We start from the raw sequence: 18883 nt of genomic DNA on the forward strand, positions 1-18883 counted from the left end.
ATGGAAAACCTGGAAATGTCAGGGAATTTTGATCGAAATCCTGGAAAATTGTTGTTTTCTACACTGAGAGACCTTTGGGTCAGCAGCAGACTTTCGATAGGCTGCTATTGACCATTTTGAAGGAACGCTACAGGACTATACTTTTGGGTTGCTGCGGTAAAATCTTGGACGCGTGACAGTCCCAAAGTTGTTCAGCTGCAAACCAAAGGCGGCATTCCCACTACTTCGGTGAGCTGCTCACCAACATTTGGGACTGTCACGCGCCCAAAACTTTACCGCAGCGCACCAAAACCATAGTGGAGCTGCTGTCACAATTTAGTGTTGCCGCGATAATGGCGAGAGGCGAGACGAGACGAGAGAACTTTGACTCGAGACGAGACGAGACAGTATTTTTTTAATTATCGCTAAAACGATACAAGACGAGAGAGGTGTCACGAGAGACATTTAATTCATTTTTCAGTGTTTTTTTTAATGAGCAATATTTAACGGAAAAATAAATTTAAAAAAATTGTGAAATAAAAAATTTGGGTTTGGATCATAAATTCAGTTTTTTTGCTTATTTTTAAATATTATTGTGAAAATGGGTTTTATATTTAGCTAGAAAAGTTAGCAACTTTTATATTTATCTTTTTAAAAATTATTTGATTTGAATCAAATAAGAAAATATATTTAACTAGTTTAATAAAAATAATAGATTTATAGAAGAATTTTAGTTAAAGACACTAAAACAAATTTAATCTTGAAGCAATTACAAATCTTTGCAGGAATTCAATTATTTTCAAAAGTATGTAGTAAAATTCTTCTCAGAAATTCAATTATTTTCAAAAATCTTAATAAAATTCTTGGGAAAATTTAATTATTTTTAAAAACTTTCCTCAATTCAAAGATTTTTAATATCTACTACTTTAATAAAAATTCCTAAAAGAATTCAATTATTTAAAAATTTGTTGATAAAATTCTTTATGAAAATTCAATTTTAAGAAACATTCAATTGTTTAATAAAATATTGATTTTTATAGTTAAATAATTGAATTCTTGTACAATTTCTAATAAATATTGATTTAAAAATGAATTTCAAAATAAAATCTTTGAAAATTTGAACTTTTCATACTTTTAATTAAGAATTTAATAGAATTAAGTTTTCTCAATAAGTTTAATGAAGTTTTTAATTTCTAATATATTTAATTGAAAAATGTCAGAATAATCGAAATTTTGTAAAATTAAATTGTAAACAAAAGAATTTGAAAATTCACAAAGAACTTTTTCAAAAAATATTTTTTAAAAATTGACTTAAAAAGAATTTTAGTTGAAAATTCTAGAAATGAATAATCGTAATGATAAAAATAATTTTTGAAGAAGTTACAATAACAAAGTAGCAAGTTTTAATTATTATAAAAGAATCTATAAACAAAAATAATGATTAAATATTTATTTAAAAATGAAGTTATTGATGTTTTCGAATAACTTTCGTTTTAAAAACCTGGAAAAATTCCGTTTTTTAACCTGGACAACCTGGAAAAGTCAGGGAATTTGAAAAGTTATTTATTTAAAGCAATTTGACGATCTATTTTTTACAGGGCTGAAAAAATCCTATAAATAAAAAAGATGAAATTTTTCTTTGATATTTTTATTTATTTTTTCTCGTATGCATTTTTTAATGTTTTCAAGAAATGAAAAATTTGCGATTGTTTGAAGGAAATATTTGTTTTTGTTTAGTGTTTTCAAAACATAGTTGAATAAGTACTATCACTGCAGTAAAAATTCATTAGTAAACAGTAATAAAATTTTTTTAAAAAATTTTAATCCACTATTTTTTTCCATTTATCAAAATAAAAAAAAATATTGCTTATTTGTTGTTGTTAATTAATTAATTAATTAATTTAAATATTGGACTATCATGGAAGTTGAATATTGTTTCTGCACTCTGAAAAAAACGAATAAAGTAACTTTTACTTTTTTCCATAATGAAACTTTACTGTCTAGAATTCACACGTATTTCTATAACTTTTTTCTTTTCCTGAAATTAATTTTACTATTTTGGAAATAAATTTTATCAAGAATTAATAAAAATTAATAAAACAAAAAAACAAAAAAAAGTAAACCTGTTGCAGAAGTACGCAGAAACTGCAAACAGTTGTCAGTTTACTCTAAATTCAAATTGTGTAGTAATAATTCTTTGTAATTTTAATTTGTAACTGAATTTTTGCTTTTAAATTAGTTCAATTTTTATAATAAACAGTAAGCAACATTATACTTATTTATAACTAAATTTTAGCTAATTAAATAGTAAAAATCACTAATTTTTTACATGCACTCTAAATTTACAAAATACTTCTAAAAAATGTTTGAACATTCACAAAATTGAAATTTGTTGTACATTTCAACATTTTCAATGATAAATTAGACTGTAATGAAAGATAAGTAAATTAATAAGTAATTATTTTTATATTTATGAAAGTATTTGAATATAAAAGAAATTTGTTTATTTGCACGTTTAAAACTTTAGGGTAATTTGAAACATTCAGAACGACTGTCGGACTTTGAAAATAGTGTTGCCGCGATAATGGCGAGAGGCGAGACGAGACGAGAGAACTTTGACTCGAGACGAGACAGTATTTTTTTAATTATCGCTAAAACGATACAAGACGAGAGAGGTGTCACGAGAGACGAGAATTCTCGATGAGAATTTTTTTTAAATTGCAAAGTTTTATTCTGAAAATATATAGTTACGGTTAACATATATATATAAAATATGATAGATATATGTATACTAAAATCTTTTATTGTTTACGTTGCATTTAATAGTCTTTTTAAACAAAATATAAGAAATTATAAATATTTTATATAAATTATATTTTTTTTATACATAATATTTAGTAAATAAATTCTTTTTTAACTAAAAGTTGAAATTTAATTCATTTTTCAGTGTTTTTTTTAATTTATCAATATTTAACGGAAAAATAAATTTAAAAAAATTGTGAAAAAAAAAATTTGGGTTTGGATCATAAATTTAGTTTCTTTGCTTATTTTTAAATATTATTGTGAAAATGGGTTCTATATTTAGCTAAAAAAGTTAGCAACTTTTATATTTATCTTTTTAAAAATTATTTGATTTGAATCAAATAAGAAAGTATTCACTTGAACTTGAATGAAATAATTTTTATTTTACTGAAATAAATTATTTTTGAACCAATGAATTCAGAATTTGAAGCAAATAAAATTTATTTGATAGTAAACAAAACAAGTAATCAGTTATTGGAGACAAAAACATTTTTTTAATGCAAAAAATAAAAAAATTTGCATTTTTGATTATTTGAAAATAAATTGTAACTATTATTCAGCTTAACATTTTTTATTCCAATATAGCTAAAATTTTAAACCAGACTAATACCTGAGAGACTACCAAGTCTCACCTTAATCGTCAAGTCATTTTTTCGTAATGTGCGAACAAAATTTTACAGACATATATGTATATCTAAGATAAATATTAACATTAAAAAAAATTAACACGTCAAATTTTTTACAATACTATACTTTTATAAAGAAAGCTGAAAAAGACGAGAGAAAACTAGAATGTGTAGCATTCTCGACGCTCGAGACGAGACGAGACGATAATGTGTAGCATTCTCGACACTCGAGACGAGACGAGACGATAATATGTAATATTTTCGAAACACGAGACGAGACGATAAATTGCCCTATAATAACGAGACAAGACGAGACAGTTAAAATTATCGCCTCGTCTCGTATCGCGGCAACACTATTTGAAAAGTTTATTGATTTCAATTCTGAACTAACATTTTTTTAGTAAAACAAATATTGTAGGTACTTTTAGTAAAAATTTAGTAATTATTACTAGAATTGTTTTTACTATTTAATATTAATAACATTGAAAATAAACAGAAGTCAGGAGTCAGTCACTAATTCAGATTAGTAAGAAATTTTACTTATACTCTCTCTAAGACTGAATTGGTTAAAGTTTTGACTTATTTAAATTTGTGAATAACTTTTTGCTCTCAAATCAGTTCAAAATTTACTGATTTATCATCACAAATATTTTGTACTGATAAATCAGGAAAATTTAAATAATTTGAGAGCAGAAACTCAGTCACTGATTCAAATCAGTTAAAATTTTAATTGATTCTGTTTTATAGAAAGTTCAAATTTAACGATTCAGTAATTTTCACTGAGAATCAATTTAATTTGATAAATTGTCAATGAAAATCACTAATTCATTAAAGAAACGTAGTTCACTAAATTCAATGAAATAAGTATGGTTTTTACTGCACTAAGAAAATACCTAGCACCCGTTTAGAGGAAATCAACTGTTTTACCTCGTTGTTAAGGCTCTTTACTGTTAGTTAAAATGACAAGGTCTTTTATAGTAAACGTAATCAAGCAAGTTAGTTAACTTAATTATTGTTATAATGTCTTTTGACAATAAAACTATAATTCATTTTATTAATTCAAGTTAAACTTTTTTATTACAAAATATGTTGATAGTAAAATAAAGGAGGAGCTGAGAAACAAGTAAATGAACACCCAGGCGAGAACTGACGCTGGATTCAGGCTTTACGGAACCTTCGTTGAGGCTTGGTCAACATTGATCAAGCCTTGGTGGGACGGCGGAACGAAGGTTGCTTCTAGCTATAATGTAACACTTATTTAAGACTGACGCTCCAGTCTTTGTTGTAGATTGGCGTTCAATGTTCAATCAATGCTGCGGAACCCTATAATGCAGGACTGAAACAAGGCTGCTTCCACTGTTCCCAAATTTACGCCTCTCTCGCGCTCATTCAATATAATATGAATATATGAATTGTATATAATAATAATATTTTAATAATAATAATTATTATTATTATTATTATTATAATAGTAATGAATATTATTGATATTATTTTTATTCATGTTATATGCGTTTGTTTGGAAATAAGTTACTATTATAATAATTATATTATTTTCATATAAATAATATATTACTAACAATAAATGTCATTTGAAATAGTAATATTAAAAAAATAATTTTAGTAAAAAAAGACAATTTTTCTGTTAATCGATACATTTTTTTCTCTATTTTTTAGCAGACTTCTTAACACTATTTACAAACATGTTCACAAGTTTTTATTCACAACACAACACACAATTTTATTATTTTATATAACGCTTAAAACAAAGAATGAAAAATATTCGCTCGCATGTGGGATCGAACTCACGACTCCCACCCCCCTAACGCATACCGGAAGTATTCAACGCACGCATTTAACCGCTCGGCCACAGAAGGCTGGAAGGCACCTCGCCTAATCTACTATTTCAATGCCAGCGCCGTATATTCTGTATATACGGCGCGTCACTCAATATTTGTTCAGCATGGGACACCAATGTTCGTCCCATGCTCGATTAAAGACTCGGTCAATCTTGATACAATATTCACTTTCTTTTTATTACCGTGTGCACTGAACAATATTAAATATTAATATTTATAAATTATTTATTATTAAAATATTTTTTATGACAATTTTATAAGTTAAATTATATATATTATTTTTTATCTTGTTCAGTGTCAAATTATTATTTTCAAAGTTTAAGAGTTTCGTTTATCTGAAAAATTATTAGTGAAAAAAATGTTCATTAGGTAGTAATAAATATTTATGCTTAGTAGTTTTACACTAGGATTAACTGTTTAGTAAATATTATCAAAAAACTATTTTCTGTCAAACGCGCGCGACTAAACACAAATAACCTTGAAACTCCAGCATTACCAACTCAACACATACGTTAAACTCTTAAGTTGGCAATGCTAAAGTCTCAAGGTCATTTGTGTTTAATCGCACGCGTTTGACAAAAAATAGTTTTTTGATAATACATATTTACTAAACAGTTAATCCTAGTGTAAAACTACTAGGCATAAATATTTATTACACCCTAATGAACATTTTTTTCACTAAAAATTTTTCAGACAAACGAAACTCTTGAACTTTGAAAACAATTATTTGACACTGTGCAAGAAAAAAATAATAATGTATAATTTAACTTTATTTATATATTTATATAAATCTTATATAATTAATAATAATTATTATTATTATTATTATTATTATTATAAAAAAAATAATATTTAATATTTATTTTTAATTTAATATTTTTTTATAATAATAATAATAATTATTATTATTATTATTATTATTATTATTATTAATAAATTAATAATTAATATAAATAATATACACTAAATAAATATTAATATTTATTTACCAATTGATATCTTAATAATAATAATAATTAATAATAATTTTTAAATAGTATACAAAATTATCATAAAAAATATTTTAATATTAATTAATTTATAAATATTTATATTTAATATTTTTAAGTGCACACGTCAATAAATAAACTGTCAAGATTGATTCAGGCTTGAATTAAGATCAGATGTTCGAGCTTCACTCACGAAGATTGACCGAGTCTTGAATCGAGCATGGAACGAACATTGGTGTCCAATGCTGAATCAACATTGAGTGACAGTGGTATAAAGACTGTTTCAAAACTGGGTTACCCAGGCTGGGCGTTCAAGGCTCAATAAATCTTCAATCCATCGTCAGCATTGGTCTTTCGCGCCTGGGCATTTGTTTCAAAAAAATATTAATAATTTATATTGTGAACATAACCTAAGAACTAGTTTAGCTGAAAATTGATTATCTTTTACTATAATTCTTCAGAGGAGTTTTACTATATACTTTAATTATAGCGAATTCGGTTATCTGCTCCGAGAGCGATCTTGCTCGGTGTAGGAGTATAGTTTACTCTGCTCTCAAAAAGCTGTGCTCTACTCTGAGGCACTCTATGACGTCATGAACACTGTCAAAGTTCGACTGTTTTTGGAGCAGGAACACAACATGAACTGCTATGGTGTAAAGCATACACTGCTCGTTTGGCGCGAAGTTTAAATTTAATTAAACTTATATAATATAATGTAATATAATATTATATTTATTATATTATATATACTATTATAGATTATATTATGCAATATATTTTCTTCTTAAATGTAAAATTATTTTACTTAAAATTAAATATTTTATGATGTATACATAAATAATATTTTTAAAAGCAAAAAATTTGATATTTTTATTAGAATATTAAAATTTTATTCGGTCAATGTTTTGATATAGCAGAATTGTTAATCACAAAATTATCGAATAATATTTCTGATATAAATTTTGTTTACACTATTTGACATTTTGAACTACTAACAACAACAATAATAAAATAAGTGAAAAGGTTATTTCTTTGAGACCAAATAATTACTTTATAATGAGTATTTTTATTTAAATATTAAAAATATTGAAAATTATTTACTGTTTTTATTAAATATTAAAATATTGAATGTTAGTCTTTCTCTAAATACAAAATTCATTATAAAAAACATAATTCGGCTTCACTACTATCGCTAGAGGTGTCAATTAAATCTGTTAGAAGTGAAATTTTTAAATTTGCCGCTTCTCTTGACATTTTTTTAAACTGCACTAACAAAATTGTGGGAGCAAATTTTGTTGCACCTTTCGATCCTTGAGAGTGCACACTTCTTAATTCGAACACAAATAACGATCTGCGCCGGAGCAGTGCTGCCAAAACGAATACTCGAAACGATCTGCGCCGGAGCAGTGCTGCTAAAGCGAATACTCCAAACGATCTGCACTAGAGCACATTTGTCAAACCGAACATGCTACTCCTGCTCTGGAGCACTCCGAGAGTGCTCCGGTGCAGATAACCGAATTCGCTATTAGTAGATCAATTCTAGGTATTGAATTATTAAATCTCTATATTCAAATTTAGAAAGCTGTTAACGTTATTTTTCATATTTTAACATCTTATAAACCCATTAACAAGAATTCTAGAACTTGGTGTAAATAATGATTATTATTCTTTCAAGTTGGAATTCTTGTTATTTCAATTGGCGTCGATGCTGAGTATCAAAAAATGATTTCTTTTTTCAAAAGCAAAAAAATAATAATAATTTTCAGAATCCTTGTTGAATTTAGTGACATTTCTATCACTAAAAATACCAAAAAATAGTTTATGACACTGATCGTCGACGCCAACTTCAGGGACCTCAACTAGTTGTCTGTAGCAAGTTTACGATATTAAAATTAAGTTTGCATTTACTGTTGCTAATTTAACATTTTGTTGTTACTTCAACAGAATCGGCTTCGCTTATAGTCACCTTCAGAGCAATAAATGGAATATATTAAGCTAGAATTTTGTGAAAAAGTCTAAAATATGATAAAGAAGGTTTGAATTGTGCAGAAGTTGTGATACTTATTTAATAATGAATTAATTTCAAAATACTTTAAGGATATGCAGAAATCGCCTTACAATAATACAAAAAATCAACTTTCAGTACACTTTTTCACTTTCTACACTTTTATACACTTTTCAACTATTTATTCGCTTGACTTGGTTTTTGTCTCATTCGATTGCAAATATAATCAAGGTACCAATCAAATACTTTGACATCATATTGACTTTTATAAGCAGAGATATTTATAGATAATAATTTTATGGATAATTTGTCCAACACTAACTTTATAGAAATGAATATCAAAGCATTTGGAATTTACAACTCTTCCTCGTTGTATTTTAGACTTTTTTGTGCAATTCAAGTTCAATTTATTCAGTTATTTAAGAAAAAAATTATTTGCTAATTATTAACATTGGGCAGTGAACACGTGATCCATAACACTGACATATGCTGTTAAAGTTTGGTACTTCGAATAGTGTTGCATTTAACCTTTGCGGGACTGAGGAAAAAAACACCTTCTATGGACGGACGAGGTACCCGGGTACCTATGTTTAATTTGTTGACGATTTCTTATGGATATTATTATTTAACTATAGTAACTAAATTACATATTTTATAAAAAAATTATGTGCTGTACTATAAAAATTGTTTCATGAAAATTTTCATAATTTTTTAAAAGAACTTTCTATACATTTATCTGCATGAAATGTACAGAGGTACCCGGGTACCTTGTCCGCCTTTTATGGGTGAAGAAACTTTGTTTATTATTTCCGAATAAATAAATAAGAAAGGTACATTATAAATAAAATAAAAACACTTTGTATGGATACATTTAAGATGTCAGAAAACCTAATACGATTTTAAAAATTATGAAAAAAATCAATTTGAAAATGCAAAAAGTACGGGTACCTCGTCAGTACTACTACTATTTACTGAAAATCACACAATGAAGCTGAAACTGGCACCTACTATCGGTGTAAAATGTAAAGTCAGTTGGCTTTGACCACTTATATCTTGAGTAAAAAAAAATCGCATAATATTGAAATAATTTGGAATCAGTAGCTGCAACATTTCTACGTTACTGTAGAAAATAAAATAAATTTTAAAAAATTATTTCAGGAGTTATTAATTTTTGAAACAGAAAAGTACATTTTTTTTGGCATCATTTTCACAGGGTCTACTTTCAGACCTTGTAGAACGTTCAATAAGAATCATATCGGGTTCATAAATTATTTTTAGACCTTTTTAACCTTTCTGAACAATAATATCTAAACTATTAACAATTATTATAATAACTATTTGAGATTTTTAAACGAAATAGTAGTCATGTTATCTTTGTTGGAAATTAAGGTACGAAGATGAGACAAAGCACACGTTACGGAAAATACGACACTTATTACGATTCATCAACGAAAGTTTGGAAAAAAAATTATTTCAAGAAGTTATTTGCAAAAGTATTTACAGTTTTTTGCTTTATTGCACCATTAGAGGTAAGGTGCACACCATCATAAACCATTTCCCATAGGCGTCGATATTTTAAATGCGAGAAAATGTATTATTGTAGAAGAGCAGGTAAGTGAGGACTTCGGGTCACTTCTACCCAAACCTACATACAATTTTGAATTTTTTAAGTCAGGAAAAATATTTTGGGTGTTTACACCTCTGTACATCCTTAGAAACCAGATCTTTAAAGTTATAAATCAGTTTCAACCACAGAAAAAAATAACCAAAAAAAGGTAGTAGTGCTAAACTTGGAGTCTCGGACAAAAAGACTTACAGTAGTATGCACCTGACTGTTAATGGTGCAATAAAGCAAAAAACTGTAAATACTTTTGCAAATAATTACTTAAAATAATTTTTTTCACAAAATTTCTTTGGTGAATCGTAAGCAGTGTCGTATTTTCCGTAACGTGTGCTTTTTGTCTCATCTTCGTACCTTAATTTCCAACAAAGATAACACAACTACGGTTTCGTTTAATAATCTCAAAAAGTTATTATAATAACGGTTATTTGTTTAAATAACATTATTCAGAAAGATTTAATGAACATAGAAAAAATCAGGAACTTCATAGGACTCTTATTAAACGAGTTACATGTTACCAAAGTAGGCCTTATTGAAAATAGTGTCAAAAAACATGTTCTTTTCCCCTTCAAAAATTAATAACTTTAAGAAAAAATTCTTTTTTAGTTTCTAATTTTCTACATTAACGTAGAAATAAATTACTTACTGATTTCATCCAGTTTCAATATTGTGCGATTTTTTTTACTCAAGTTATAAGCCTTCAAAGTCAACTGACTATACTTTTTGAATCGATAGTAGTTATCAGCACCGTCTAAATTTTAAAGTTAAATATTTTTTAAGAAGCTGTAACTAGCACCTAAAGTCGGGGACAAAAGAAAGCGACTCTGGCTTTTTTTGTTTATATCTCATTGAAAAAAAATCTCTAAACATTCTGGTAAAAAATTTATGAAAGCTTAAAGTCTAGAGAATGAAACAAAGTATATTTCGAGACCACAAAAATTTTTTTGCAGTAGCTATGACACAAAATGTGCCAAAAAACACAGTTTTTCGGCCCTTTTTTTCAAGTCAATACTTTCACCTGTTCCCCAAGCGAAACTGCTAGTAGGAAAAATTTGAAAAAATTCACAGATATTCTTTAAGGTGTGTACAGTTAATTTTTGTTTTTGAAATTAAAAAATAATAATTAATTTATTGTTTACACAGCTTTATTCAGCTTAATCCTATCTTTTAAACAAATAGAGATAAAATGACGTTTTTCAACTTAAAATGTGCAATTTTATAGTAGGATAAAATTACATAAATTAAAAACTAAATAAATTGAATATTCTTCTCAAAAAATGAATATAGGTACATATTTTGGCCTTAATGAGAATCGACGTGTGGCTGCCATAAAGCAAAAAGTTGTAGAAAAAAAGTGTACAATAGAAAAACCCAGAAGAAAATCGCCAGATGTGGGATTGCACTCAGGGCTGTCTCTACGCTTAACAGATAAAATCCTTGAGTGGATTTGTCAATGAGACAAAATTTTAAAAAATAATATTTTTAAACAGAACAATTTTTTAAACTACTACTTATTAATTAATATTTGTAATTTATAATAGTAAAAAATCAATTCGACTGAAAATATGTAATTAAATTTGTTAAAGAATTTCATTAGAAACTTTTAAACAAATAGAATTTTCAAAGTATTTTAATTTAATAATTGATTAATAATTGAATATTATAAAGAGTTAAATTTTAATGTATTCATGTTTCTTACTGCGAAGATTAATAATTAAAATTTTTATTAGTTAATTTAAGAAAATATACATACTTAAAATTGTTTAATAAAATTGAACTTTCGCAAAATTTTTTTTAAATCTAAAAAATAAGATTGTTGTAATTTTTTAATTCTATTGTTTCAAGATAATTGAATTTTTCTAAACAAATAATTGAAATTTTTTTAAATAATTGAAATTGGTTTACATTTTTTGAAAAATAATTGAATTCTTTTAATGAATTTTATTTAAATTTTTCGAAAATAATCAAGGGAAGTTAGTGACCGTAATGATTATTATTTTCAAGAATTTTAATAAAATTCTTCACAAGAATTAAATTATTTTCATAAATAATAGCATTCTTTGGAAGGATTCAATTGTTTCTATAAATAGTGAAATTTTTTTTGCAGAAATTCAATTATTATCAATATAATTTTAATAAAATTGAAAAATCCAATTTTCAATTATAATTACAAAAGAGACAAGATTATTTTTGAAAAATTAAAAAAATTTAAAGATTTATTTATTTTCGAAATCAAATTTAAATTTGATGAAAAAAAAACCGGGAAAAATTTTGGACATAACCGGGAAAATCCGGGAAATAACCGGGAATTTTGTTGAACGAAAATACTAGACACCCTGTTATTATCTACTTATTAATTTATAATAAATTATGCTATATTCCTAAGCGAAATTTTATACATTTATTATTTAATTTACTATTTTATTTACTGCAAAATTACTGTAACATTACCTGTAATGTTACGGTAATATTACCATGTATTATTACTGTAATGCTATTAATAATATTACCAATACATTGCAATATTACTTATATTACATGTTATATTACAGTAATATTACGTTCTAATTGGGATATTGCAAAAAAAACTGCAAATTGGATTTAAAAAAATTTTTTTACAAAACTGATTTTGCTAAATAAAAATTTTTACATCAAATTTGCATAAAACTATAAAAATGTAGTACAACTTTTTAAAAATCTAGTATGCAAAATTAATTTTGCATAAACTATGTATAAAGTTTCGTTTTGTTTAAAAAATTGTTCTCTTTAAAAATATTATTTGATAAAATTTTGTCTCATTTATTGGGAGCCACTCAAGGATTTTATCTGTTAAGCGTAGAGACAGCCCTGAGTGCAATCCCACATCTGGCGATTTTCTTCTGGGTTTTTCTATTGTACACTTTTTTTCTACAACTTTTTGCTTTATGGCAGCCACACGTCGATTCTCATTAAAGTCCAAAATATATATATTCATTTTTTGAGAAAAATATTCAATTTATTTAGTTTTTAATTTATGTAGGGGAGAGGGCCCTAAGGTGGTCACCCATCTTTTGAACGACTGTAGATTTTAAATGGAATTATATATAAAGCTCAATAATACGGCGTTTGAAACTTTATCTTATTACCTAACTTCCTATCATAAAGTTTTTTTCATTTCATTAATAAAAAAAAAGTTATGGCACTTTTTAAAAAAAGTTGAAAATTCGACTTTTAAAAAAGTGGCCCCAAGGTGGTCACCATACAATAATTCACTAAAAAAGTTTTTAAAAAATGTAAAAAACGTATTACTAAGTTGTTTATTTAATATTAATTGTTTTTCAGGATCACAGAAACATATTACATATTTTTTTTTGCACTTTGTCCTTTCGTCAAAAATGATACTTTTTGTGTATGTATTAGGTAAAATTTTGAAAATAATTCTATTTCATTATTATTCATCATAAAACTTGAAAATTGATAATATTCACATTCACAGTGATAAATGTTGATAAATATGGCGTATAAACACATTTTCATAAAAAATCAAAAGTGACCACCTTGTGGCCAAAAAAGTGTCCACCTTAGAGCCAAGACACAATTTTTTAAACGTTAATGAAAAAATTTTTTAAAGCACAATATTAATTATATTCATTTGGAATATTATTGTACGATATATAAAGATAATTATAACGATTTTTACTAATTTAAAATGGTTAATTTCGATGATTTTAACACCCTGAGAAAAAAATTTCTCGATCATTTAAAAACAGAAATTTTACGACGTTCACGTTACAAAGAGACTCATACGACTATTTACCTCAAAACTTTACTAAAATCTTTGTCTTTTCAAATAATAACAATAACAAAAAACATTTGAAGATACTAACTAATATACAAAAATTTTCTTAGGGTGACCACCTTAGGGCCCTGACCACCTTGGGGCCCTCTCCCCTAATTTTATCCTACTATAAAATTGCACATTTTAAGCTAAAAAACGTCATTTTATCTCTATTTGTTTAAAAGATAGGATTAAGCTGAATAAATCTGTGTAAACAATAAATTAATTATTATTTTTCAATTTCAAAAACAAAAATTAATTGTACTCACCTTAAAGAATATCTGTGAATTTTTTCAAATTTTTCCTACTAGCAGTTTCGCTTGGGGAACAGGTGAAAGTGTAGACTTGAAAAAAAGGGCCGAAAAACTGTGTTTTTTGGCACATTTTGTGTCATAGCTACTGCAAAAAAATTTTTGTGGTCTCGAAATATACTTTGTTTCATTCTCTAGACTTTAAGCTTTCATAAATTTTTTACCAGAATGTTTAGAGATTTTTTTTCAATGAGATATAAACAAAAAAAGCCGGAGTCGCTTTCTTTTGTCCCCGACTTTAGTTATCAGCGTCAACTTAATTTTTCAAAATTTGATGTTGGTTTTAAACAAACTAAATATTTAACTTTAAAATTTAATTTCTAAAATTAAGTGCTTTAGCTAGGTTCATAATCACTTACAAATCTTGATTTTGTGATTGGAAACATCAAAGAATAGAAAGTTTTATAAATTCCAAAAATGATTCTTTTCCACGTTTAATACTTTATGTGCTTAATTTAACGAATAAAGTAGTAAAAAAATAACAATTTAGTTGAGTAACAAAATGTCGCTGACTCTATTAAAATCTTCTTAATAAAATATAATTATCTGTTTTTAATCATACGAATGTGTTAACTTTACGCAGGGCAGCATGAAACTGAAGTTACCAACGTTCATTGAACAAAAAACTTTTAAAAAAATTTTCTCAGGATACAAATTTTCCTTGTATATTTTTAACCCTCCAAACCCTAAAATAAAAAAAACGTGGGAAAAGCAGTGATTTTTATTCTTTTTTTTTTAATTTTTTTCAAAAATCACGAAATTTTAAATAAATTCATAGTTCCTCGACCCGGTAGTCATTTTTTTCTTTTGATAATTGTTTATTTTAATATTAGATGCTATTTAAAAAAAATTTTGTACGTTTCCAAATCGGGGAAAACAGTAATTTTTGTTTTTTTTGTCACGGATTTTTGGAAAATCTGAGCATTTCAAGTAATTTAATAATTCCTTGCCTCGGTAGTTACTTTTTCTTTTGATAATTGTTTATTTTATTATTACACGTTATTTAAAAGAAATTTTAAGTAATTCCAAGTCGGGGCAAGCAGTGATTTTGAATTTTTGTGTGCCACGAATTTTCCAAAAATTCCGAAATTTCATTTAAATTCATAATTCCTCGCCTCGGTAGTCATTTTTTTCTTTTGATAATTGTTTATTTTAACATTAGACGTTATTTTAAAAAAATTTCAAGTGATTCCAAGTCGGGGAAAACAGTGATATTTATTTTTTTGTCGAATTTTTTCCAAAAATCCTAGAATTTCATTAAAAAAATCAAAATCACTGCTTTCCCCGACTTGGAACTACTTGGAATTTTTTTTAAATGGCACACGACATTAGAATAAACAATTATCAAAAGAAAAAAATGACTACCGAGGCGAGGAATTATTAATTTACTTAAAATTTCGTGATTTTTGGAAAAAATTCGACAAAAAAAATAAAAATCACTACTTTCCCCGACTTGGAATCACTTGAAATTTTTTTAAAATAACGTCTAATGGCAAAATAAACAATTATCAAAAGAAAAAAATTACTACCGAAGCGAGGAATCATTGATTAATTTGCAATTTCGGGATTTTTGGAAAATTCGTGACACAAAAAAATTCAAAATCACTGCTTTCCCCGACTTGGAATCACTTGAAATTTTTTTAAATAACGTCTAATATTAAAATAAACAATTATCAAAAGAAAAAAGTAACTACCGAGGCGAGGAATTATTAAATTACTTGAAATGCTCGGATTTTTCAAAAATCCGTGACAAAAAAACCAAAATCACTGCTTTCCCCGACTTGGAACTACTTGGAATTTTTTTTATATGGCACTCGACATTAGAATAAACAATTATCAAAAGAAAAAAATGACTACCGAGGCAAGGAATTATAAATTTAATTGAAATTTCGTGATTTTTAGAAAAAATTTGCCAAAAAAAAAATAAAAATCACTTTTTTTCCCACGTTTTTTTTATTTTAGGGTTTGGAGAGTTTACTTGGGTTAAAAATATACCAGAAAAATTTATATCCTGAGAAAATTTTTTTTTAAGTTTTTCGTTGAATCAACGTTGGTAACTTCAGATTCATGGGCAGCATGAAAACTGTTTTCACGCGCCATTGTTTACGATATAATTTGCGAATCTGAATTATGATTTTTTTGAAATTATTTTTAAATTCATTTTATGAGAAGCAGTTACTGCAGGTTAATGGGCTTGATATCTTTGTATGTATAAATATTTGCTTTTGTTCAACTTGAATAAACTGATGATACAATATGTTTGGAAAAAAATGTGTATATGAATAAAATTGAGACTTAATTTAAAATTTTCAGATAAATAAATATTACATTATAATATGCGACCTCCCCCCTAGCGCCTACACAAAAAAAATCAAGAAAGCATTTTTTTCAAGTTAATTCGTCAAATCGTTGTATTATTTTTTTGGCTTTTGTTTCTAAATACGTTGCGAATTTCAGCCTCGTGTATTTTCATTTCCAAATATGTCGAACATAATTTGAATCGATGGTCACAGCATATTTTGGTGTATTTTCACTGTCATTTGCAGAAAATATAATGGACACAAGTGCTAAAATTTTTGAACAAAATGTAGATTTTATTCAAAAATTTTAGCACTCTTTTGAAGGAAGGACTTTTGAAAACTTTATTTTATTTCTTTTGTTTTTAAAAATGAAAAAATGTTTGGCATTTAACGTTTGCGCCAACTTTAGAAACCTGCAACTTGATATGGACCTTACGGTTTCTAAATTTTGCAGCAATATGTCTGACTTACGGATTCTGTAAATATTTGTGGGTCTGCACGCAGGAAATATGTGCCTGGATGAAAATTATGAATGTTTATATTTGCTATTAAAAGCAATAATTATTATTACATTATGGTATAATGCTATTATTCATTATGGTTACAGACTGATCTTTGCGGCATCAAATGGAGAAAGCTTGTCTATGGTGAAACCACTACAAGCTTTGGGGGTACTCCCCTTGAAGATCCAATATTGTCGAGCTTCTCCCGCTGTCTGGCGGGAGATATTCTTTGCGTATGGCGGAGAGTGGCTGCCTCACCGACAACTGGTCCAGGATCTGGAACAGGTGGCGGCATTTTTGACATGGGCATCACAACATCACCAGCGCCACCGCCACTTTCCTTAAATGCCGCCAAGGAACTGTGGATATTTTGGTACGGAGAAGAGCCTGAACTGAGTGGTTTAGTTTCTTCGGAACTCCTAAGTTGTGGTGAGTATTTTAAAGTTTACTTTTTTTGTTTACACTGAGATTGAGATATATTTTACACTAAGAATGATGGGCTCTTGTAAGCTAGCATCCATTGTTTTTAAAAGAATATTGGATTTTATTCAAAAGATTTTAAATATGGAAGAGAATAGATAACAAAAACAATGTTTTATAAGATTAAAAATTTTATCAGAAAATAAACTTTTGACAAATAAATACAATTGGTGTACTCAAGTTACAAAATTTTTTGAATTAATTGAAGAGTCAGTAAGTTGGATGGAATTATCGGTACCGCTTCTTATTGAAAATAAAAAACGATTGGTAAAGGCTTAAAACAATATCAAAGCAGAATGCTTATGGATGGTAAAACTATTGAATTTGACAATGCGATAAGATGTCATAAGTGTGGATAAACGATACACTGAGAGAAATGGATAGTTAGAATTTGAGATGGTTAAAAAAAGATTGTACGTGGTACCATCATTATGTTACTGGGTACAATCTACTATCCACTTTTTACAATCAAAGATGTTACCCGAGAACATATACATATGCTAACTTTCTGATTGTAGTCACTACTATCAAATATTGTCGAAGTTTAACGTCTATGACAACACGTTTCAATGCAATTGAAAAGATTCTTGAGTGTTTTACGTGTTTCCGAATTCATCTAAAATAGACAATTTTGTAAAAAATATTGCAGTGTTGTGAAATATGGAATCTTTGATTCCAACTTTTGTCAGTTGGTTAATTATTTTTGTTATTTTCTCTGAACTTTGTAGGTTAAATGAGACTTCCGATTATCGCCCAATGAACGGCACTGACTGCTTTAAAATACCTGAAATAGGTAAACAAACATTTTCCAGCAAAGTTTTCTCTGAACACAGACACTTTTTACAAAATCTGCTTACATACACTGAATAAGCGTCTTCTAATTTATAATAACCGAAAAGACTGTTTAAATTCATAAGTAACCGTTATTGAAAAATGAAAAATTGAGAAGTAATGTAATGCAAAGAATATGACAGCTCGGCCAATGTGCTCGCTCTGCATACTTCTGCCCTCTTCTGGTGATGGGCAATAATCTCTGATGGTATAACCCCAACCAACCATTTTTAACATCAAAGATTGATACCTGTACAATCAAATTTCAATAATCTTCTGATAGTAAATGCTACAATCTGGAAAGCTGTCTGTATACGTAGCATTAAAGATGGCCACCCTAACCATCAATATGTTACACACTATTATAAATTTCTCTCCGTGTAGCAGAAGAGTGTATTTGTTTATAAAAAAGCGATAGTGACTTTAAAGTCTTAAAACAATTAATAAAATAATAATCTAATAGTATGGGTACTGATTGGGCTATTATACCAGCAATAAAATATAAGTAAAAGTTAGATGACGAAAGACTTACTAAATTATGTTTGGTGGACGAAGGAAAAGCATAAGTTTAGAAGTTAAAAAACCCAGTAAAAAAAATTCGATACACGGACCGCGGAGTTCGTATACGAGCTCGGTAGCTCGTATGAGAAATATGAGAAATCTCTCATACGAGCCTTTTCCGTAATGAGAAGTGTATAGATGCTTGTATACGAGGTGACTTTTAAGGCATTTTTATTAATGTAACACTATTTTAAAGTAA

At 27.2% G+C, this 18883-nt stretch overlaps 1 protein-coding gene across 4 annotated transcripts in view; it reads left to right on the plus strand.

The window, feature by feature from the left end:
* The window catches only part of LOC122510001 (mediator of RNA polymerase II transcription subunit 13), a 72508-nt gene that overhangs the window by 4750 nt on the left and 48875 nt on the right, over window positions 1-18883 (plus strand). For all 4 annotated transcript variants that reach the window (XM_043624373.1, XM_043624376.1, XM_043624374.1 and 1 more), the window contains exon 2: window positions 16917-17241. In XM_043624373.1, the coding sequence (XP_043480308.1) occupies window positions 16917-17241 (325 nt within the window). The remainder of the gene's footprint in view (window positions 1-16916; window positions 17242-18883) is intronic.

The sequence above is a fragment of the Leptopilina heterotoma genome, unplaced genomic scaffold, assembly GCF_015476425.1.
Source record: "Leptopilina heterotoma isolate Lh14 unplaced genomic scaffold, ASM1547642v1 Lhet_65, whole genome shotgun sequence".
Lineage (NCBI taxonomy): Eukaryota > Metazoa > Arthropoda > Insecta > Hymenoptera > Figitidae > Leptopilina > Leptopilina heterotoma.